The sequence below is a fragment of the Chenopodium album genome, chromosome 6 (assembly GCF_948465745.1).
Source record: "Chenopodium album chromosome 6, dcCheAlbu1.1, whole genome shotgun sequence".
NCBI lineage: Eukaryota > Viridiplantae > Streptophyta > Magnoliopsida > Caryophyllales > Amaranthaceae > Chenopodium > Chenopodium album.
In genome coordinates this window covers 74,701,292-74,724,451 of record NC_137839.1, presented here as the reverse complement: position 1 = coordinate 74,724,451, position 23,160 = coordinate 74,701,292, and the positions used below count along the sequence as shown (strand labels likewise).

At 32.1% G+C, this 23,160-nt stretch overlaps 2 protein-coding genes across 2 annotated transcripts; both read right to left on the bottom strand.

Moving 5' to 3' along the window:
- Window positions 1-4,097: 4,097 nt before the first annotated feature.
- LOC145636312 (uncharacterized) lies at window positions 4,098-9,498 on the bottom strand. The gene is made up of 11 exons (XM_081687839.1): window positions 9,265-9,498; window positions 8,722-8,780; window positions 8,513-8,603; window positions 7,869-7,923; window positions 7,650-7,740; window positions 7,194-7,527; window positions 6,639-6,837; window positions 6,309-6,535; window positions 4,767-4,925; window positions 4,613-4,671; window positions 4,098-4,439 (listed from the first exon to the last, which is right to left on the bottom strand). The coding sequence occupies exons 1-11, from the start codon at window positions 9,334-9,336 to the stop codon at window positions 4,307-4,309; spliced, it is 1,479 nt and encodes a 492-aa protein (XP_081543965.1). The 5' UTR covers window positions 9,337-9,498; the 3' UTR covers window positions 4,098-4,306.
- A 6,404-nt stretch (window positions 9,499-15,902) lies between these two features.
- Window positions 15,903-22,182, bottom strand: LOC145636311 (P-loop NTPase domain-containing protein LPA1 homolog 1-like). The gene is made up of 8 exons (XM_081687838.1): window positions 22,017-22,182; window positions 21,664-21,824; window positions 19,703-19,974; window positions 19,201-19,282; window positions 18,519-18,947; window positions 17,606-18,313; window positions 17,376-17,486; window positions 15,903-16,456 (listed from the first exon to the last, which is right to left on the bottom strand). The coding sequence occupies exons 2-8, from the start codon at window positions 21,820-21,822 to the stop codon at window positions 16,205-16,207; spliced, it is 2,013 nt and encodes a 670-aa protein (XP_081543964.1). The 5' UTR covers window positions 21,823-21,824; window positions 22,017-22,182; the 3' UTR covers window positions 15,903-16,204.
- Between the last annotated feature and the right edge of the window lie 978 nt (window positions 22,183-23,160).

The following is a 23,160-nucleotide window of genomic DNA, read 5'->3' as shown; positions in this document are numbered from 1 at the left end:
AGGAGTACTTCGAATAATATTGAATGAATCAAACTTAGCTTGAACTATTTTTGAAGCTCAGCTAGAAGATAAATATAGATACTCGTCCATGAGCAATTCGTTTATTTATTAAACAAGTTCGTTATAAGTAGGGGTGTTCACAATCTGATTATATATGTAGTATTGACACTTTTGACTTTTGCGCATATTCCAAACCATATCATAAAATACATGCTTATTCAACCTCTTTCGTCCCGGCCTTACAGATCAAGCTAGAATTTACTACATGCATGCAAGCAAGTCATATTATCCAATAGGCTTAAAATTTTAAAGTTAGGAGAAATGAACATAAATTGTACATATGGCATGTCACATATATTCATGGTTGATGATTTATTAAAATTTTTGGTACCAATATTATCCTTATCTTTATCATAAAAATAAAAAATTAAAAAGGATAATAAAATTCCTCAGCTTGTTGAAGAAAATAACTACTGCATTTGACATGAACTTTACTTTGAAGAGGCGTACGGCAGTAAAAAGGATGAAACTAACGAATTTAACTATAATTCGAAAATGTGGATATCCTTATTAACAAAAACTTTTGTATACACCCGGTTTACACTAATTTTACTGTACATCGAGCAGTATAAGGGTAACTTTTACCTAATTTTAGGGTAACTTTTACCTAATTTTAGGGTAACTTTTAACATAATACAATTTTTATATAAATAGACAATAAGAAAAGTTTTATAATGGTAATTTAATTATATTTATTCACAAATAATTGATTTTTAGTCATTTAAAATGTGATTATTTACTTATAATTTTTATTTGTATTGGATTACTTTTATGCATATTAGGGTAACTTTTATTTATTTTAGGGGTAACTTTTGATCAATGTAGTCTATCTTTATAGTGGATGTACAATAATTATTGTACACCCGATTTTTTATAAAGTTTGTACCTTATTAAATGCCAAGTTTACCTTTGAAAATCCATTTTTCAGTTATGGACGGTGGCAGGATAAAAAACAATGACCCAGATATTCGTCACTCGTACCAGTTTAAATAAGACTCTTCTACGTAGTAAGTTATTTATTTAAATATCTGTTTTCTTTTGATAGAAAAAATTAGATTATCGCACGATTTTAACCAAAAAAAAAAATTATAGAATAGAACTCTTATATACATTGAATCTTTTCAATTTTGTCATAAATTTATTGAAAGGAGATTTATTAAAAGGAATATAATTTTATTATTTTAGGAAATTTCTAAATGTTTGAATATTAATGTTAAGACAATGAGAAGAGAGAATTATCTTTATATCATACTCTAATATTCCATATGACTATTTTTATATCATACATTCATACTATACAATAGAAAATCATATAATAGAAAAAATATAGGGAAATTCTCACCGGTAACACTCAACTTCTGTTTTTTCTCAATGGTAGAATGCTAAATTTTGGATTATCATTGATAATCACTAATTAGTAGTACTAATTTACTAGTAACATTAATGAAACTTTTACCTAAGTCCTTAACTATGGTTACCAATTTAAGTAGAAAATTAGCTGCAAAATGACTTAATTGCCCCTATTTATTTCCCTTAACCACTTACGTCTAATCAAAACCTCAAGGCTTCATCTTCTTCTTCATTCCTTATTCGAACTTCACCAGAGATATTCGATCATATTTCACGGCAAAAACTCTACACAAATTTCTAGGGTTTGCAATCAATAATTTCTGGGATTACATAGGGAGCGATTGTCATCGGTTTTTTTGGGGATTTGCTGGGTTATTGAAGCAAAATTCACATCGGCGAGTTCAAATTCGTGGAAAATTGGTTAGACAATTGTGGCACTATCTTTCGAGATACTGAATTTGGTGTAATTCTCGACCTTGAATTTCTTAAAGTTACGATCTTTCTGGTGATTCGAAGCCATGTAAGTCTTTATTTGTGTTGATTTTTATTATGCTCTGTTATTTCGAAAATTTGGCTCTGTTTTGTATTAACTGAAATCTTCTACTATGGAACTGATCATATTATGTCTGGCAATCCTAATTAGCTGAATTAATTAATACCGTGAGAAAATTAAAGAATATGATAAGGTGTTAAAATAGTAATTAATATAGTTGGCTGCATTATTTGCTTGATTGATCAGGATTTTGGACTATAATTGATTTTCATATCATCTTGCTCAATGGTTCCTAGAATGAAAAAGGTACATGTCTAATACTGATCTTCATAAATCATTCAAATTTTAGTTTTGAATATATGACCAAGACTTTGAGACGTATAGATTGCCCTCATTTGTAATTGAACTGGTATGGCTTATTCTAAATTCGAAATCAATAATTAGCCATATACTATATTATTCACAAATATTGATGGTGAAATTAATAATTAGTCAAACCGATACCAAAGGGGAAAAAAGGGCAGTTATTACGTATCACTTCTTTAACATATTCTTTGTTATGCATATTCTTTGTTATGCATACTCTGTAATAAACATAAACTTTTCATCCAATTAATTAATATTAATATCAAAATGGACAGTTTATGTTGAAAAATCTGAATCCCAGTAACTTGGGGATACTTCTGCCGTAGAAAATGGAAAGAAAGACATTGAAGAAGTCCTGCATAGCAGCATAGCAGTGGAAGGATGCGCAATAATAGTTTATGGTTTAAATAAAGGGGTAATTGATTAAGGAGGGAAGTGATTTTTTAGAAGGATAGGTTTGTAATTTTGTTATTAGTAAACCATGGTTTGTCGATAATTAGGTAAAAGTTTCAATAATGTTCCCAGTAAATTAGTACTACTAATTAGTGATTACCAATGATAATCCAAAATTTAGCATTCTACCATTGAGAAAAAACAGAAGTTGAGTGTTACCGGTGAGAATTTCCCAAAAATATAATAGAAATCATATACTAGTAAGATAATCAAAATAAAATTTATTGCTTCAAAAAAAAAAAAAAAAAAAAAATATAATCAATGTCGAAAATAAAAAAAAAATCAACTAAAAAATTAAATACTCGTAAAGTCCAAATAGCGAGCTGGGTAGGTCGCGGGCCAAACACTTGAGTAGTACTTGACACAAGGCTTGGCCGAATATGGTTGATAATGACTGCTCTCAGAAGATTATAGATATCTCAAAAAATAAATAAAAATAAATAAAAAAAAATAAAAAATAAAAACACGTAAATTTGTAGATAATGACTGCTGAGAGAGCTGACTTCCAACGATTTTCAGTCAAATAGTGCTGCAAGCAGTTGAACGCCGTCCATCCATTGCATGGATACTACGTGGCTCATATCTATCGGTTAAGCTGCTCTTCTGGCCCGAATTACTGGCCGGATCTTCTAAATTGGGTTGGAATGCAACTAAAATTCAGTTCATCTATTTTATTGTTCAGGGCTTATTTGGCATTGTTTATTATTTTTAGTTTTCGATTTTTTTTAAAACAAAAAACCAAAAAAGGATACAAGAAAAAGATATTTCCACTTTTTTGTCGTCAGTTTTCAAAACAACTTTAGAATAATATGAGATTTTAAATCCATACTTTCCTTATGGACCAATTCTTTTAACTAAAAGAACCAAACTCCCCTAATAAGTATTGCATCATAACATGTTTTCAATTGCTCTCTCTAATTTTTCTAAGGGCCTGTTTACTTACGTTGAAATTCAGTTCAGTTCAGTTCAATTCAGCTCAGCTCAACTCAGTTCAGCTCCTAATTTCCTTCTCTTATAAATTATTCATTTCAGTTCAGTTCAGTTCAGTAAATGAGAACAGGTCCTAAGTGTCTCAATTTGATCGGTACATATTTTAGTGTGAGATTTGACTAATTGTGTTACTAATTATCAACCGTATGAGTAATGAAAATTCGATATTCGAACTATATAAATTAAAGTGATTTGCTAAAAATCAAATATTATAACAAAGTAGGTATTTGAAAAGGTTATGATAAAAATTTTAAGCCAAAGTCAGCATACTTTTTATATACTGTATGAGCTAATAAAGGCACTAATTGAGGAAAATGAGATTAGCTTATCTAAATCCGCGGTTTATGATGTAATTAAATCTTTAAGAATATAGATATACTCCGTATTAAGTAACAAAAAAGCCTAATCCACTGACAAAATTTCCCCCAAGTATCAACTGTCCCCAAAAGAATGCTATTGATGTGTAGTATATCCAAACAAAAAGAGTTGCATTTTACAAGTAATACGACCTAACTTACTGAATCAATCAAACAAGCAATTTATTTTCCTGTACATCTGCCTTACTTAATGACAAATATGGAGCTCGGAGCGTTTCTATCGCTTTGTGAACATCCCTTGGGTTAAGAACGAGAAGTCATAGTCGTAACCTGATACTGGCAATGCTGCAGGAGGCCTCCTTGATGGTGCAGTTGACACCCTTCTCAATGGAATTGCTGGTGTATACAAGCTGCAGGAATTCATGGTTCGAGTTTATGCACGGTTGGGAAGGTGAAAGAGAATTAAAGCTCTCCAAACAGAACAATGCACAGTTTGCATAACAAATTCAGAATAGAAAAGGGCCAGATCATATCAGATGCACCTTGGCATCAAAAATTAAATATTCTGTATACGCGCTCTTACCTGGAAATTGTGTATGGAGTAGAATTCATCGACGACTTCACAGTTTGGGAATTTTGCACCTATGACATATAATACAAGTACATTTAGTTAACACAAAGCACTTGGCATATTGTTTCAATGTGTAAGATAGTATTATGTGAAATGTCTCAATTACCGGCATCTGAGTTCCTATTGTGCGTAAAACACCATTTTCATTTACATTCGTCTGATGATGGATACTACCAGCAGAAGTCGGGGCATTTGTAGAAGATACACCTTCAGCAAGCAATGCGAGTCTTTGAAGATGGACGGAAGGAGAGGAAACCATGTTGGGCTGCAGGAGTAAGATTTCACGTTACCTCTATAGCTAATTCTGTTTCGATACACACCCATTGATCTCAAGCTCAAAGGACAACAACCTATAACCGCTTGCTATCCACAAGTCAGGTCTAAATTTAAACAGTTCTCACTATAATGGCATCATGCTTCTGGTAATGTGCTAAAAGATTCATACTATCGCTTCCTTACTAATCCTATAATTTCAATGCCTATTCAGGCAAACTCTTGCATTGTCACCTTAATTTCTGCCTGTTTGCATCTAGAATATTAAGGGATTTAAAGTTTAAATACCCCTATGATTATTGCTTATAGAGAGTCTGCAAAGTAATAAATATTAACGCGATTCTAGATTTCCTTTCATAGGAAAGGAGTCGTCTTGACCTCTCTACATAGAATAAGAGTTACATTACATACACTATTTTGGGGCATATAATAGACAAAACTATTACAGATGTTTATTTAGTAAAATAATATGAAATCCTTAACGATAGGTTGGAAGAATGTCACAAGTTTATCACATGATGCCGTAATAAGGGGTTGTTTAGTAAAAGTGGATTGCAATATTGGAAGTAGTAAAATTTTAGAGTTCCAAGGAAGTAGGCTTCTGTATGCTGTTTAATTGGAACTTGGAAGCAGCAAGCAAGCATGTCAAGTGGAGGAAGTATTACACAAAATAGTGCTTCTTAGGAATGAAGTACAGCTAAAACTTCCTTTTGAAACCTACGCTACCTACACATGAAGTAAATTAAGCACCTTTCCTAATTGCTAAACGGAGTAACTTCTAGTTTTGAAGATATATATTTGATGATTAATTAAGAAAAAAGTAGGACATAACAAATCTATCGATAAGCCCTTAAATGATTTGTTTTGCTCTGGCGGGAAAAAGAAAAGCAGAAACAGCGGGAGGATTCTACAGAGAGGATTTACTCATGAGCCCTCTCTCCGTTTGATTAACAAAGAATTCTTTCTTTAATGCTTATAGAGATTCAAAGGAAATTATTGTTATGATAAAGTGCACCTTCCTTACTCTAAGGGTCCAACAATGGATGGAGCCACCTAGAAGTATACTTCAGTACTTAAACAATTAGGAAAATGAACCCGAGTATGATATTTCTATCTAGCCAGACCAGCATCTTTAAATTTAATTTACAACCGGACTATATCATCACAGATAAAGAAGAATGATTCCTACTCGTAGGCTAAAATTAATAAAGTAGCTACCTTCTCTAATTGGATGCTTTAGAACCAGGGGAATCGCTTTAATGCCAGTCAAAACACATATGGAGAATTTCTAACAAGTTTTACTATCAACATGAATCATATGAAACCTATCTTTCTTCCTATAACTATAGAGCATATAAATAAAAGGAAAATGTACCTTCTCTGAACGGTGGCTTTGATTATCGTTTGTAACATATTTCTGATGTTCACCAGAATTTCCATTTGAAAATGGAGCTGTCATCATTAGGACATCCCCGGTTGTTGGTTCAGTGTTGACCTTACTTTCTGAAGATTTTAGATTCAACTTTGGCTCATGAATAGAGGCTTTTTCTACAGCTGAACTTGGAACAACCTTTCCTTCTGATGTTGATGATTCTTGGTCAGCTGCGTGTAACCATAGATTAAGCTAAGAAGCACAATCGAAGGGAAAGAGAGTTAAAGAACGCATCTTAAATAAAAGAAAAGATACTTAGAGCAGGGAGCTTACAATCAAAATGAACCCATGAACTTGTATCAAAACTTGAGTCATTGTCAGAAGAATCATCCATGCTTAGTGTTATGAAAAGTTCAGGATCAGCTTTCGAAGAAGGGACAGCAGTCATGGCATTAGCAGTTGACGATTTGATTTTCAATTGTTCTTGTTCTGACTTCCACAAGCTGGCATTAGGAAGTATTCTAGGGATGACCTGTTCAGCACATCAGCCATGTAAGCAAAGCTATTAACTGAAAGCAACATCCCATCCGACAACATGTTGTACAATTGTTCGTAGATAATGTGATGCTATATGATGGTATATAATAGCACAAAGCTTTTATTAAGTACTAGTTATTCACTGAATCAGTAGTTGGAGGAATAACAGCAATACGCAAGAAAGAAAACCAGAATTAAGACCAAAAGGCAGTTCTTGCTTGAAATTTTAGATTCCAACTACGAATGTCTATGGCAACATTTATTATCTCAAGCAAAAACAGATTTAAAACGAACAAAAAGCTACATGTTCTGGTAAGAAAGAGGACACAAAAAGAAGGAAAGAGTAAGTACTTGTGCTGGTTCTGTAGGTTTTCCATTAACACTTTTCGATTTAAGAGTACTGTATTTCATAGATGGTTGACAGTTCTCTTTCTTTTCCTGTTGTTGATGTTCATTTTTATTGCCTGTTAAATCTTCAGTATTGCTAGGACTTGAGCTTGCCCTGTTGTCTCTTTCAGCCGTTGAGCAATCTCTTCTCTCCTTGCATATATGTTGATTGTTAGTCCATTCTGCAATGGCACCAAAGCGCCTTGTTGAACGACTAGAAGTTAACTGTTCTTTAGAACTAGAGCTTGAAATCAGCCTGGCTTTCGATTCCCTTGGAATCCATCGTTTTTCAACATACCTGACAATTAAGTTTGTGTTAGAAAACATCTAAGGGGGCCTTAAACAATTTGACAGGAAATTTTTTGGACACGTTCAGGCAAAACAACACCATCCAATACCAATTTTTCTATGAGTCCGTACTTTGCATGTATGAAATTTTCAATTTGATTGCTATCATAGTTTACAGGCAACTCCGCTTCCCAGTAGGCATTGGACTTGTCATTACCCACGGCTGCAAAACAGTATGTCAAAACGCAAAACCATTACTCCGTATCACAGAACTCAAATCCAGAATACAGAAGACCATACATCAAGTGGAAAGATTTACTCGCACATTTGATACAAATGAACTACAATTACCTTGCATTAAGGCAACCTGCTCCGGGAGCCATGTGTCTAGAGTGGTAGATCGCACCTGCAGTAAGATCAATGTTTTAAATAACACTGTAATAGCAACATAACTTTGAAGAAGACGATAAAACATGCAGGATCACAAGCAAGTTTTTAATTTTTACACTCTAAGCTTAACATATAAAGGAAAGCAAAGCTGCTACTTGTTCACAGAATACAAAACTTTGACATAGATGATAGATGATTCTCTAGGAGTGCAACAACTTAAGAGAACTAAATATCATCAACTTCATTAATTCCTAGCTTCCTTAAACCACAAAAACAACCTTCTTAAAGTACTAATTCATCTAATATAGCATGTTCGAGTGTAAGACCAAAGAATAACAACAAATTAAGAAATTGTTTCATCACAAGTATTAATGTATTATGAGTCTATAAGTGTACAATATTACACTATTGATCTATTCACCTGATTTGTACTTATTTGAACTTATCTGAGCTTATCCAAACTTAAATGAACTTATTAGACCTTATTAAAACTTATTTTAGTTGTAATTTATACGTAGGTAGCCTTCATCTTAAAGAAACCTATTAGACCTGAAATAAGTGAAATAAACAATGCTACAAACACGAAAGTTCGAAGAAATAAACACCTTAGATATATGTACTCCAAGACTCCGGTGAATTCCGGAACATTGAAGGCATATAAATATCCCAAGATTGATGCTGGCCCATCTAGGAGCTCTGCAATAAACACATAGTAACAAAATAACCTTAGTAATCAAATAATTTAAAGGGAATTAAAGATAATCCTACACTAATTAAACTCATCACATAAGCTTAAGCTAGTGTATATTCATACTTGCTTCTGCAATCAGCACACTTCTTATTTTCTGGTAACTTAAGAAGCCCCTCCAGTATCTGCAAACAAAACCAATTTTCCATTATTTCTTTTGACTTTATATTATTTTTTATAAATGTTAATCAGAAATACTGAATTTCATAAATTGAGTGAGAATTTCAAGGACTTGCATAAATACATCAATTACTTAATTAGCATTAAAAAAAGTATTGATTTCATCAAATCATCAATAAAAAAAAAAAAAAAATCAATAATAAGTTGAGATTTCATTTAAGATTGAGAAATAGAAAATTTCAACAATGCTTTAAAATTTAGATTTTAATAATGGACCATCAAGAATTTGTCTTTCTATCGAATAACATACTTCTGCAGAGATTAAACAACAAAATCCTAAAAAAAGATTTAAAAAAAATCTCAAGTTCAATCACAATTACTTCAGATAACAGTAATTTTACTAAAAAGGAGTGCAAATCAAGAATTATAAACTAATATCAAAAAAAAAAAAAAAAAAAAAAAAAAAAAAAAAAAAAAAAAAAAAAAAACCTTGATGTGCTTAGAAGAAGTAGAAACAACAGGTTTTGGGTTCATTGAAGAACGCTTTCGACTCCAAAACATAACAAAAAAACCAAGAAAAGAACTGAGAAAAAAGGGGGTTTGTTAAACAGAGGAAAAAAGAGAGATTTTTGAAGAAAAAAAAGAAGAAATTAAAGAGTGGGTTAATAATGGTGGAGGAATCTAATGATGAAAGAATAAAGAGAGAAGAAAGTGGGAAAAGGAAGAAGAAGAAGAAGAAGAAGAATAACAAGAAAGACGAGTAAAAGGAGGGAATTTAGGAAGTTTGGCAACTGCAAAATGCAAATACTCTTTTATCAGACTTCCCCTTTCTTTGATGGTCGGTTTGCCAACCGTTTCTTGTTTTCCCTTTACTCCACTCTCCTCTACTTGTGTTATTTATATACTTCCTCCGATTTTTTTTGTTTTTTTTTTTTTTTTTTTTACAGTTAACACGTTTTTTAGTCACGAATTCTAAACTTTTAGTGGATTGCTAAACACCGCCAACAAAAATGATCACCACCGCCAATATTTGGTGTGAATGGACAATCATACCCTTACTACTTCACCATCCCTTCATCCTTCCGACAACCCACAACCCCTTCCAACCGGGGATCACAACCCCTTTTGACCGACGACCCACCACACCCCCCTCTATGACAACCCACCACCTTCCCTGGTCGGCGTGAAGGTGGTGATTTTTTTTTTTTATTTTAGGCAACCGTGGTAACCGGAGCCCAAAACCGGTTACCACGCACGGTAACCGGTTTTGGGCTCCGGTTACCGTGCACCTTAACCGATTCTATGGTAACCGGAGCCCAAAAATCGGTTACCATGCACAGTAATTGGTTTTGGGCTCCGGTTACGTACCATGCATGGTAACCGATTTTGGGCTCCGTTTACCATATACACGGTAACCGATTTTGGGCTCCGTTTACCATACACGGTAATTCATTTTGGGCTTTGGTTACCGCGATTGCCTGAAAATATGAAATTTAAAAATAAAAAAAAGGAGGGAAGGTGGTGGGGTTGCCAGTGCGGTGGTGATCGTCGTCGGTCAGTGTGGTGGGGTTGGTGGTGGTGTTAGTCGTCAATTAGGGTGGTGGTGTCAAGGTGTTAGTGATTAATGGCAAGAGGGAAGATTGTAGTGAAGTACTAAGGACATGATTGTCCATTCACACTAAATGTTGGCGGTTTTGATAATTTTGGATGGCGGTATTTAACACCCCCCAATTTTTAATGCACCAATTCAATTACTAATATTTTAAATTATTAAAAAATAAGGAAATTATCAATGGTACACCCAAGCTTCGGGCTTTTATCAATGGTACACCAACTTAGTTTTTGTTTATTAGCGGTACACCCAAGGTTTCACACGATTATCAACTATACACTTAACGTTAAACAAACGTTAAGTAAAGGTTAAGTTGGGGTTTAATTCGATTTTTAACTTAAAACATTCCCTCCCTTTTTTTCCCCTCCTCATTTTCCCTCCTTTATGTACTCTACCCTACCCACCCCCTCTTCCTCTATATATAGTTTCCCTCCTTCCTGATTTTCCCTTTTCACGCACAAACATACATATATCTACTCAAACACACCCAATTCGAATTATTTGTGCAAAAAATACAACAGTAAAGCAACAAATAATAATCACAGGCACATTGTGCATAATTTAAACCATAATTCGCTAACAATTGTACATGGAAACCAAAATTCAACCATTTAAACAAATAATTCATATACTACCAAAACTAAGCGAAAGTCAGAAAATCAAAGACTCAGATGAAAACTTACCTTAAGCGATCAACAATGAAGTGCAGAATTTGCTAGAATTTTGTTCAATTTGCCCGTCGATTATGGAACCTCACAACAGTAGAAACAGGAAAGAGAGTGAGAAGGAAGAAGAAGATGAACGATCTTCTGACTTAGGAGTTTTTAATATAGGTAGTTGAGGTTTGAAAGGAGCGATTTAATGTATTTGGAGTAGGGGGGCAAATTAGTCATTTCATTTAAAGTGGATTAACCTAAAATTAACCTTTAATTAACGTTTGATTAATGTTAGGGTTACTGTAGATGAGTGTATTAAACCTTGGGTGTACCGTACCGCTGATAAACAAAAACTAAGTTGGTGTACCATTGATAAAAGCCCGAACCTTAGGTGTACCATTGATAATTTCCCTAAAAAATATTATGAAAATTTAATATTTTGCAAAAAAAATATATATTGTGATAAATGTAACAAGATTATACACGAGTTTATTTTATTTTTTTCGGTATGTATAAATTACAAAATACATTAAAAGAGACATGTGTGAACATTGTTAAAGTCTTTTAGTTTGACTAGATTTTAAACTCGTGTAATGTAGTGATCTACAAAATTAAAAATATTGCGTGCCATAAAAATATCATTTTTTTCATACAAAAGATAAAAATATCTAAATTGAGTATAATCTAGTTTATGCCATGATACATATATAGAGAACACATTTCCTCAAATTCACTTCAAAACCCCAATAATTCATTTGTTCTAGGTATAGTAAAATAAACTAGCATAGTGCCCGTGCGATGCACGATTTACAAATCAAATTATTAAACCGACCCCTAGGAAAAATAAAAATAAAAACAAAGGTAATTCATTTACTATTAAAGAACTTGGTTACTAATGGTCAATAAAAAAAAAATAAAGGAACGTTATTTGAATAGTATTTTATGTTATTTGAATTTCTTTTAATTTTTTTATAATGTTATTTTATTAATTGAAAAATAATTGAATAATATTCCACATAGCTATATAAGAAGTAGACTAATTTATTTATATCTCCCGTTGAGAAAAAAAATAAAAGTTTCTTATCATACCATCCGCATCAATAGCTACAATCAATCTAATATATACATGTTTTATTTACCCGTCGCACTCATTAAATCTATAAACACAATAATAACCTTATATTTGACCTACCAGAACATATAATTTCCTAAGTTAAACATTGTGCCAAAAACTATATATTATATAATCACATATATAACCAACAACTGATTAAATATAGTATACAACACAAATACTTCGTATATAGGTATGGATATTGGATACTGATAATTTTATATAAATAAAATATACGGAGTATATATTACTAAGATTTATCCCTACCTTAATTATAAAAAGGTTAACAAAACTCTTATAATAGTGCATGGACATTTATATATCTAAAAATGTTCTTTTTACATATATTTTCCCCCATTTAATTTTAAAAGCCTTAAAATTATCTCTTGAATTCGCTAAATTGATTTAAAAGGTTATGTTTATTTCAATATTTAAAGTCATTTACTATTTTCATTTCCTTTTGTTTTAATTTTTCTATTTAGAATTTATTAGACTATTAGATTTCAAGATCGAAGTCAATATTTTTTTACCGTACAATCACTAAATCAAAGTCGTTCAACTAAAGTTTTGGACATTGCATGGCTACACAACATCCAACACATTTAATGATTACATGCAAATAATTTTAATAAAACTATGCATTCGATATAAGTTATTAAACAATTTAACTATATATACATTTTGATAGGTTTATATCTTTCATATTAAAAAAAAAATTTACAAATGTTATTATTATATTTTGAAAAAAAATTTAGACTTTGGAGTTTTGTATAAGATAGATAAAGGATAAGTTCATTCCCGTCATATATGCATTGAGTTTTGGGTGTCCTATCCAATTCTTCCTTTGGGCTAATCCAGATTTGAGGATCAATTCTAGGTTATTAGGTTTCATTCCCCTTCCGATTGTTGTTGCAGGGGAGCAAACATAGGTCCTCACTACCTAGTGTAGTCTCAATTGGTGTAGTGGTGATTGAGACTACACTTGGTATGGAGGACACGTGTTATAAAATATTATATTATATACATATACTTTTTTATATTATAAAAAATATTATATTATATACACATACTATTATAGTTAAAAGTATTATTATGTATAAAACAATATAAATTATTGCACATGATTGTTGTATATCTAGTAGATGTCAAATATGAAGTAGATAAATTGTTAAATTGTTGTATATCTATTGCACATGATTGTTATATTGTGTGCCATAAAAATATCATTTTTTTCATACAAAAGATAAAAATATCTAAATTGAGTATAATCTAGTTTATGCCATGATACATATATAGAGAACACATTTCCTCAAATATCACTTCAAAACCCCAATAATTCATTTGTTCTAGGTATAGTAAAATAAATGTTTAGATACCACTTGTACACTATTTACACACACACAATTTTGACTTCTATTGGAGCTAAATCCATATGATTAATATTAGTACTTTTTTTTTAACAAACATATACGGAGTAAAAAAATATATACTACGGAGTATTATTAAAAACAATTAATTATTCTATCCCACCAACATCTTTTGATTTTTTTTTGCTATTAATTTTCACTTCCACTAATAGTTGAATATGACTTCACTAACTATATATTACGCTAATATAAAAATAATCCTAACCCTTATTAATAAGCATGAGATTATTGGAAGATAAAGTTATTTTTTTTTGGTAATTACTCATAATTATTGTGATATGAGCTATATATAATTAATGCGAGATGAGTTATATATAGTTTGATGAGAGTGTTTTTATTCTAATTGATAGAGTATAAAATATATTTTTGGGTTTCAACCGTCAACTTAAACTTTTGGTTGACTTGATCTTTTAACCTCGTATTAGAGACCGCGTGACACAAAAGTCACGGATTCATATCTCATCCCCTCTCTACTTTCAATGGTATATCTTTTAATTTAATATGATACTTATATTACAACGCAATATTGATATTTTTTTAAATTCTGAAGTAGATTAGAATTGGCTAATTAGGCACTTTACAACTACTAACCAAACAACATAATCTATGAGCTTATGAACCGGTTATCAAATCAAATTACTAAATTTGGAGTAAGTACGTAATTAGAGTGGCATTATATGATTATGGAGAAAGTTCAAAGATATTGATTGGTTGAACTATGACATATTCCTCTAATTTTGGTTTTCAAACATTGGCTGTTATAATAAATTTTGTAAGTCAAAAGAGATTACATCAATATAAAACTTGTCAAAGAGTTTTAGTCAAATGTTGTGTACGTTCTAGTTGAGGAGACTTTTGTTGATTTGTTGATAAGTGAGCCGCAAATTTAAAATTAATTGAATCACATTATTAATTACGCCCAAATTGTCCGATCCAATGATAAATACATGGCCTAGTTCTAGAACTACCTTAAATTTGGCATTAAATTATTTAAACATGAGTACTACTTTAATTTAATCTAAATTAACATGTTTAACATTTATCAATTGTTGGTATGCTTAAAATGAATATTGAATTTGTTCCATACATGTATGCAAATCCAAATAAAATTAAAGTAACCTAAAATAACAAATTAAATGAGTGACACCTTACATATATGCAGATCCAAATTAAATTAAAGTATATGAATCGAGTTGATTCAATCAAAACTTTGCCTCAAAGGCTTTTTCAACCAAAACTTCGCCTCAAAGGCTTTTTTTTTTAAAATAACAATAATAATAATTAAAAAATAAAAATAAAAAAATCCGTGATGGTCAATTTTGGAAAAGATTGGAATATTTATTTAAGTATACTTGTTATGCATGGTTTCTTCATGTTATATAGGGTCAAAGAAATGTATTGTATTTCCTTATGCGCGTAAGCAAACATATTCATTTTTATTACGGCCCTATAAACTATAGAATAGTTTTAGCAGCCTCCACCACTCTAATGAGGCTTATCTATTAGAGTTTAGAGCACAACTAGTCATCTTTCATTACTGAATTGGACCCATTTTGCCACTTTGGTAGGGCGATTATCTCATTTTTATTAGCTGTTTTATTAGGCCATACCTCATACTAGCCACGCCCTCATTAATAATTGGAATCGACCACCTTATTTTGTCATCAACTAGAACTAGCCAAGTGGCAAACACGTTGGTTTTGTTCGACTACTCATTCGATTTGAAATTGGGTCAGGTCACATTTTTTTTTTTTGAAGCAGTCAGGTCACATTTATGTCTATTGTTAATCAATTTGTCAAATTCATGTCTATTGTTAATCAATTTTTCATTTTAAAACAATTAGTTTTAATCAAATTGTTATTCAAATCAAGCTGCTTTAACAGTTCAATCTTTAATTGGTTAAATTATATATAATAGGGTATGATCGAATTTGATTTGAATAAAGTCATTTCACATTTGATAATTTGGATCAAGTTAATTTGACAAGTCTACTCATTACAACAACAATAAAACCTTAGTCCCAAAATGATTTGGAGTCGACTAACATGATTACATGAATCATCGTAACTCACAAGAAATTGTATGACGAGTCCACCCATTAAATTAGAAAAATCTGTTAAACCAAACTAGTGTGATGTAATGTCACTTTTCTTTTGAGATATTTCAGTCATTAAATCTGAGTCACCAAAACATTTTTGTGAATCACACAAGGATTTCAAATAGCATGTTTAATTTATCAATTTGACATACTAGCCAACTTGTATCAATATGACAGCATATAGCACTGCATATGTATATTACAGACAAACTTAGCATCTTGATCTCACCAACAGACATTATTCATGTTCACTTAACATCGTAACAGCAAGAAATACAACGATGATTATAACGAAAACAACAAAAAAGAAAGATTAAAGTTACAACAAAACCAGCCTTTTAACTATACAAACACAGCTCTAATTTTTACTACTGAGCTAAGAAAAGAGATACAAAGTAAACAAAACTGTAGTTTTAGTTTTATCTTTTACGGGCTTCAGAGATAACAGGATCAGTAGCATCATCATGCTTACTAACTAGTAGCAGATATGCTGTAGAAGTGTTTTATCGCGTTAATAGTGCTTATATACGACATGATCTGATTCTCATCTGTTCTTCAAGCAGGGTAGAGTTAGAGCCATTTTGCTCAAACAAAGGCTCGCCCTGAGCTCTCAAAAACATGTTAAGAGTTGGAGGAAATTTGTCACATTTATTGTTATTGTTCTTCAGAAAATTAGATAAGTTATTTGTGTACTCTTCATCATTGTAAGTGTTCTCTTGTTCATCATACTCCTCATCTGATTTAGTCGATTCCTCATCAACAGAACCTTCAATCTGCTTAGAGTTGAACATTATTATAAGTCGACAATCATATAATTTTATGAAACTGTTCACTAGTAACAAAGGCCCTGTTCTCTTCACCTTAAAAAAATAATATTAAGTAAAAATAATTTCAGTTCAGTAAAAATGAGTTCAGTTCAGTAAAATTCAGTTTTCTTAAAGAAGAATTATAATAGAAAATCAGTAAAAATAATTTCAGTTCAGCAAAAATAATTTCATTTCAGTAAAATTAATTTAAGTTCAGTAAAAATAATTTAAGTTCAACAAATATAATTTTGTTTCAGTAAAAATAATTTCATTTCAGCAAAAATAAGGTGAAGAGAACGGGGCCAAAGTCAATCTTTTGGAGCATTAAAACCAAACACAGGATCACCATCTGTAGGAGTTTTCTTAAACACAACTTTGTTACACATTTCTGATGATCATGCAGTATATTGTCTAGAGAGAAACTATTAGTTAGAACAGGTTGGTAAGCCCAAAAGCCCATTAAGGAACTAATGTAGAGTCGTACTGTCAACACAAATATCCAGCATAAACCAAGCTAAGAGCCCAAAGTTATATAAGGCCCATGAGCCCAATTTGACAAGGCCCAAATAAACAAAGTGAACAAATACCAACACTTGTGTTTATATGTATATAGTTGTATACTAGTATACCACCAAAGGAGCAAGGTAAATAAGGTGACATATCAGATCATACTCTTGCGTTCCTTAATTGTGCATCCTTATTCAAGATAATCAGATAATGTATAGTCTAAACCTCGTTCCTACAAGAGGATTTGTATCTAGAAAAGAAGATTGTGTGTTGCTAGAATGGTATTCGAGTTTCAATATACTGATATTCAGCACATCAGAATTCATTTAATGTTAAAAAAACCTCAGCAGAAACTTTAGTTTTGAGTATAGATGAATACCTCTTCATCATGAGTATGTTTGTCACCATCACTGAGATCTTCATCACTGTCTAGCTCAGGAAGGTCGTCAACCTCTTCATCACTGCCGGAAACTGATTGTTCCTCCTTGACCTGTGTAAACAATTAGTTATACTAAAGTCAGGAACGCCACTCTCTTCAAATTCATTGTATGCATTCCTGGAAAAATAAGATGTTTTGGTAGAAAGGTTCAAATGGAAATAGAGAATTACCCTCTTAGCCGGTCCACTAGGAACCCGAGGAGAGCTGCAGCAAGAAGAGTAGCATCTACTGCTAGTCTCAGTACAAAGCCAATCAGTTCTAGATTCATCGAAGCTGCTAGCATGACTAGTTCCCCCAGTATCCTTTGGCCAGGCACTTATGCCGAAAGGACCAAACTGAATGTTCACAGGCTCTGCCTTACCAATTTGCAAAGACGCATACATTGGTGATCCACTATTATCTGTTGAATCAACTGGCCAAGCCTTTGCAATAGAGCCATCATTGTTGACAAAAGCCATCAGATGCCTTGATGACCCCTTCCTTTGAATCAACTGAAAAATCCCCTTCGAGTTCCAAGAATGTGCAGCACATTGATTCTTATATTCCTCAGAAATGATACTCACAGTGTTGGTAGCAGGATCATAAAGCTGCTCCCCAGCTTCACGCCTCTTTAGGCAGCTAAAGAGTGTGGCATGGATAGCTGCCACACTTTTATCAACATTCGTGTTGTTAACTTTTGGCACTAGATGCTTGTCTGCTCGGTTGCAGAGATATTCTTGTATTCTCCTAATATTTCGGATGTATTTCACATATTTGTTTTTCGAAGGGTCTAGTGTCATGTACTTAGCACGAACAGCAAATCTTTCTAAATGCTTATCTTCGTTTGATATGTATATCATGAAAGGTACTATTGAAGGATGTTTCTTCATGAGTCCCATCTGCAAACATACAAAAAAGAAGTTTACTGAGTGAAATGTATTACTACCTCTTTTGCACATTAATCCACATATACAATGTATATTTCTTTTTTTTTTTTTTTTTTTTTTTTTTCCCCTTCCTCTCCGTGCAAATCTCAAATGTACAGATTAACATAGGATAAAAGGAGCAACTTATAAGCATGGGATTATGCAGCTATATACTCACCACAAAATTGAGACTCAAATGCACCCCTTCAATGATTACTGATTCTTTCCTTTCTTCCCATGAAGTAATAAGGCGTTCAAGACTCTCAATGACCATTTCACTTTGGGCTTTGAATCCTTCAACAGCCATTTGTTTTGGACTTATGAACTGTTCAGTGTTGTTACCAACTGCCTCTGGCTGCAGGCTATCAGCTTTCTCGTCTTGAGATGGATCACATGATTGACTTTTAGACATGGAATATGACATTCCAGCCATCTTTCGAGCCTTCCTTCTAGATTTTGCTTCTGCAACAGCAACAGGATCTAAACACTCCCCTGCATGATAGGTTGAAGCCCACAGCAATGGGTTACTTTTCTCATCCACAAAACTCCTCATCATGTGCCGGATAGAATCAGTGGATATGACAGTTGTGATTCCCAATCTGCTAGCCTGAAAACAAATTGTACAATTTTAATATAACAATAATTTTGTTGGATTAAAGATCAAAGACGACACTATATATATAAAAGACATCCAATCAGCATATAAAGTATCTATACTCTCTCAAGTATTCTCAGGGAGATAGACTTCACACAGTTCAGACTAAGGGAGAGCGACAGACCAGATAAATTCACCAGAATAAGAACATAAAGATGCTACCTAATGTTGACAGTTAACACTGACGTGAAGAATCTATGAATACCAGTATTGAAGACAATGTGGACTTTCCGCAGCCACTAGTGCCACACAACAGGACAGTTAGAGATCCCTTCCTTTCACGAATCCTGTAACCATAAAGAAGTTCCTGAGCATGTGAAACAAGTATATACAGATACTATCTAACTAATATACATTGCTCGGTAAAAGATATCCCATCCATATTCACAAAAACTACAAAGAATGATCACAATTACCTTGACTGGCCGACAACAAATATGTTTTCTAAGTACAATTTTTCAGAAAATCATGAAGCAAAATATACTGTATCTATAAGACCTTAGAAGGAAACTAAATTCTTGGAAATATAATGCTGTTAATGAAAAGTTGGACTGTTTTTGTAAAATAAGCAATAAAGAAGTCAAGAATTCTGGCTTGATGCATCATATTCTCACGAACCAAACAAAGAAAAAAATTTAAATACTTCACCCTGCATACAAAGAGCTACCATATAGATGATATGATATAATTGAAAGGCAGGAATCTACCTGCAAGCCAAAATCAGGTCTGCCCTTTGATTGGGACCGATGTATTTATATTCAGCAAGAGCATCACAGACAACGTCTAAGAACTTGTCCCTGCTGATGGTTACAGTTGTGCGCCTTTTGTACAACTCAGAAGGCACATTCTTACTACTTTCTTCTTTTTCTTCAGACTTAACCAGCTGAGTACTTGAAGCATTGGAGTTAAATCTTCCTACAATGTCTTTGTCATCCTTAAAGCTTTGACTTTGCACGCTTTCAAATACCCTCTTACTAATCTAAACAAAGGGAATAAAAGGAACGTAAATTCAAGGGAATTTGTAGCAAATGAAAGTTGTCATGTAACTATACCAAAAGGTCCAAAACTAAAGCAGCTTTACATCATATAAAGTGAAATTTGATAAAACAGTTGCATGTTTAACAACAATCAATCAAACAATTATCAAGATTTATGAGTAAAAACTCAGGGTAATGTATCAACAGCTTATCATTAAAAACCAGTGCATTTGATTGATGAAAAATCGAAGAGATCCATGCACAGATCTATCATTCAGGACATCAGATTCCATTAAATGTTACACTACCTATGTTCTTTTGTGCTATTGCCTAAGATTATGCACACTGAAAAGTGAAAACTAAGGCATAGATATATCGTATAGGAAAACTAAGAATTTGTTGAAATCAGAAGATTCAGAACCATATATTGAATGAAAAAATTCTTGAATTCTCTCTTTTTAATTCAATTGCTTGCTAAACATTGTAAAAACGAAATTTTTATCTAATCAAAGTGGATTTATTGGTCATCTAGTCCGACATGGCTAGTTGGCTACATGTCCATGTACCCGAATCAGCTATTTTTGAAAGATTTCCATGATGTTGGCCATAATGAAGCGTTCCAGACCTTCAAGTGTCCTACCCATTACAGAATGCCGAGGATCTAACATAGGTAATTGAAGTGAAATGAGGTGTGTGGGAACCAAAGCTTGTAAGTGCAAAGTATAGTAGGGGAGGGGGGGGGGGGGAATCAACAAATTAGTTCTAAAACCAGCAAACTAGATAAAGGCAACCAAAGCTTGTAAGTGCAAAGTATAGTGGGTATAAAGTAAACCAATATCTAAGAATATTGAAAATAGCTTAGACTTTAGGAAACAGAATATGAATCTTTCTAAAGCAAGTGAACTTGCAACTAACAAGCTCTTTCAAAATACAGCAATAACCAAAGATTTTTACAACAGATCTTTAGTTAATATCATGTCATATCTTTAGTTACGAGGGGCCTTAACAACGAATCTTTCTGTAATATCCTGTCATATCTTTAATTATATATGAGGGGTTAGGACAAAGTAACATTTAATTTGGAACGAAAACAAGGGAAGATACTCTTCTATTCAAGCCAAACAAGTAAAGAGATGTCTTGTTTCAAGATTTACACAAATAACAGGTTTAAAAAATCTTTTCTATGACTTTCATCTTTCAAATCATTCAACAAGTATCAATCTATTCAATTAGCTTTATTGATTAATTGTCCTATGAATAAGGATAACAAGAGTAATCATTAAAACTCCCCATCTTTGCACCAAATTTAACCCTATCTATTTCTTCTTGCAAACTATACATAAATAGACTTTACATATACTTTACTTCCTCCTTCAACTACCTTCATTTTATTACACTTTTTAGTATTTTGATTTCAAACAACCAAACATGCAATTAATATTCTAGTTGGCTCAACTTACATGACATACCAAAACACCAATTTAAGGAACACATGTTCAAAAGTGCAACGTTCGAGTAACTTATTTTTCCCCTTTTCTAGTGTAGAGAGAATTACAAACGTCTAAGGTTTTAAGTTTGCATTTAAAACTTGCACAAACAACGCGCATAACTTTATTATATTAAACATGTAGAAAATTTCAAACAACGAGGATACAACATAAAAACGATAACAAAATAATAAAAGAGTTTACCTTGGTAGCGTAACGAGGTTTACATCCCATAAGTTGTAGGGTGCTTTGAAGAAGTGAACGCGTATAATGAAAAGAACCCTTCTTCTCACCATTATTTTTCTTATTATTTTCATCATTATCGACTACCACTATGTACAGAATTTTATTCAATTCCTCCATTCCTATAAAAATATATATATACATAAAATTAAAAACAGGGGAATTATAATTACATGCACATACAAAAATAATCTTTCTTGGAAAAAAATTTGTAATAACAATGTACATGAATGGAACACTAAAATAAATTGATTAAATCATAAAATTAAGAACAAAAGAAATTATAAACATATAAAATAATATTAAATTCTTACCTAAAACTTTTACAGCAGTGTAATTGTGAGTTCAGAGGAGAAAACCCAGAAAGGATAGAGAAAAATCGTCGCTTTTTTAGGATTTAATCAAAGCGAAGCAACGCATTTTTCGACGTTTTTGTAAAATTAACGCCATTTTTTGAGGAATTGAATCAGAGAAATTTGGAAAATTTATATCTCATAAACTTTGCTCCGTTGCTCGGTTTATATGTATACGTTTTTTTTTTTTTTTTTGTTTTGGATTATTTAGGAGAAGTGTAATGACGAAATTGCCCTCACTCTTTTTGATGGGAAAATGAACGAGTCATTGAATTGAGACTTTGAGAGTGACCGAGTCTATAGATTTATAAGCGAGTTAAAACGTGGGGTCCAATCTTTTTGGTTCTTTCGATTTAGTTTTTCGATGCATCTATAATAATATCTCACTTTTTGTCGTTCTTCTAGTAGGTTGATTTGTAAGTATTGTAACGCTGTTGTTTCTTGTGTAGTTGTGTATTGTGTTGGTTTGTTGTTCCTCCAAAGACCTTAAATAATTGCAACCAAGGCTTGGTTATTGGTTTATACACTCTTTTGTTTTGTAATAATTGCAATGATTATTTACGAATGATAAAACTCGTTCAAAGTATTAGAAAAATTTTAGGATAAAGATCATAGGGTGAATTTTATAATATAAAGTATAGTTAGTAGAGATAATTTAATTGTTAGTTAGAGAAAAAAAATAATAAACAAGCAGTAAAAATGGGGTAAGAAAGAGAGAGAAATATGTAATGTAATAATTATTATTAAGTTTGTAGGTTTGAGAAAAAATAAAGGTTATTGCAATAATTATTATTAAGTCGGATGCTACAAACCTAGTCAAGCTACTTCAAGATCCGTCTTGATAATTACACTTCGACTAGCTAGATTAATGCAAATTATTTGTTTGAAGAGCTAAAAATCCAAGTTTCTACCTATCAAGTTATTTATTAGATGTTGTTAAACAATATCTTTCGTTTCTATATTATTTTGCTTTTCAAACTATGTCTAGCTAATTTTAATCTCAAAAGTATCAAATAAAGATCATATTTTACTTAAATACTTTGGATTATAAATGGTTAATCTCAAAATATATATGGTTGATAGACCGAAGCATTGTAAGTTCAAT

Coding starts and splice junctions, on each gene's coding strand:
- LOC145636312 (XM_081687839.1), bottom strand. CDS start 9,336: ATGTTTTGGAGTCGAAAGCGTTCTTCAATGAACCCAAAACCTGTTGTT. Junction 8,604..8,721: donor TGTGCTGATTGCAGAAGCAA/GTATGAATATAC, acceptor TGTTTATTGCAG/AGCTCCTAGATGGGCCAGCA. Junction 6,536..6,638: donor TTCATGGGTTCATTTTGATT/GTAAGCTCCCTG, acceptor GGTTACACGCAG/CTGACCAAGAATCATCAACA.
- LOC145636311 (XM_081687838.1), bottom strand. CDS start 21,822: ATGGAGGAATTGAATAAAATTCTGTACATAGTGGTAGTCGATAATGAT. Junction 19,283..19,702: donor GACCTGATTTTGGCTTGCAG/GTAGATTCCTGC, acceptor TTATGGTTACAG/GATTCGTGAAAGGAAGGGAT. Junction 16,457..17,375: donor AACATACTCATGATGAAGAG/GTATTCATCTAT, acceptor AACTCTAAGCAG/ATTGAAGGTTCTGTTGATGA.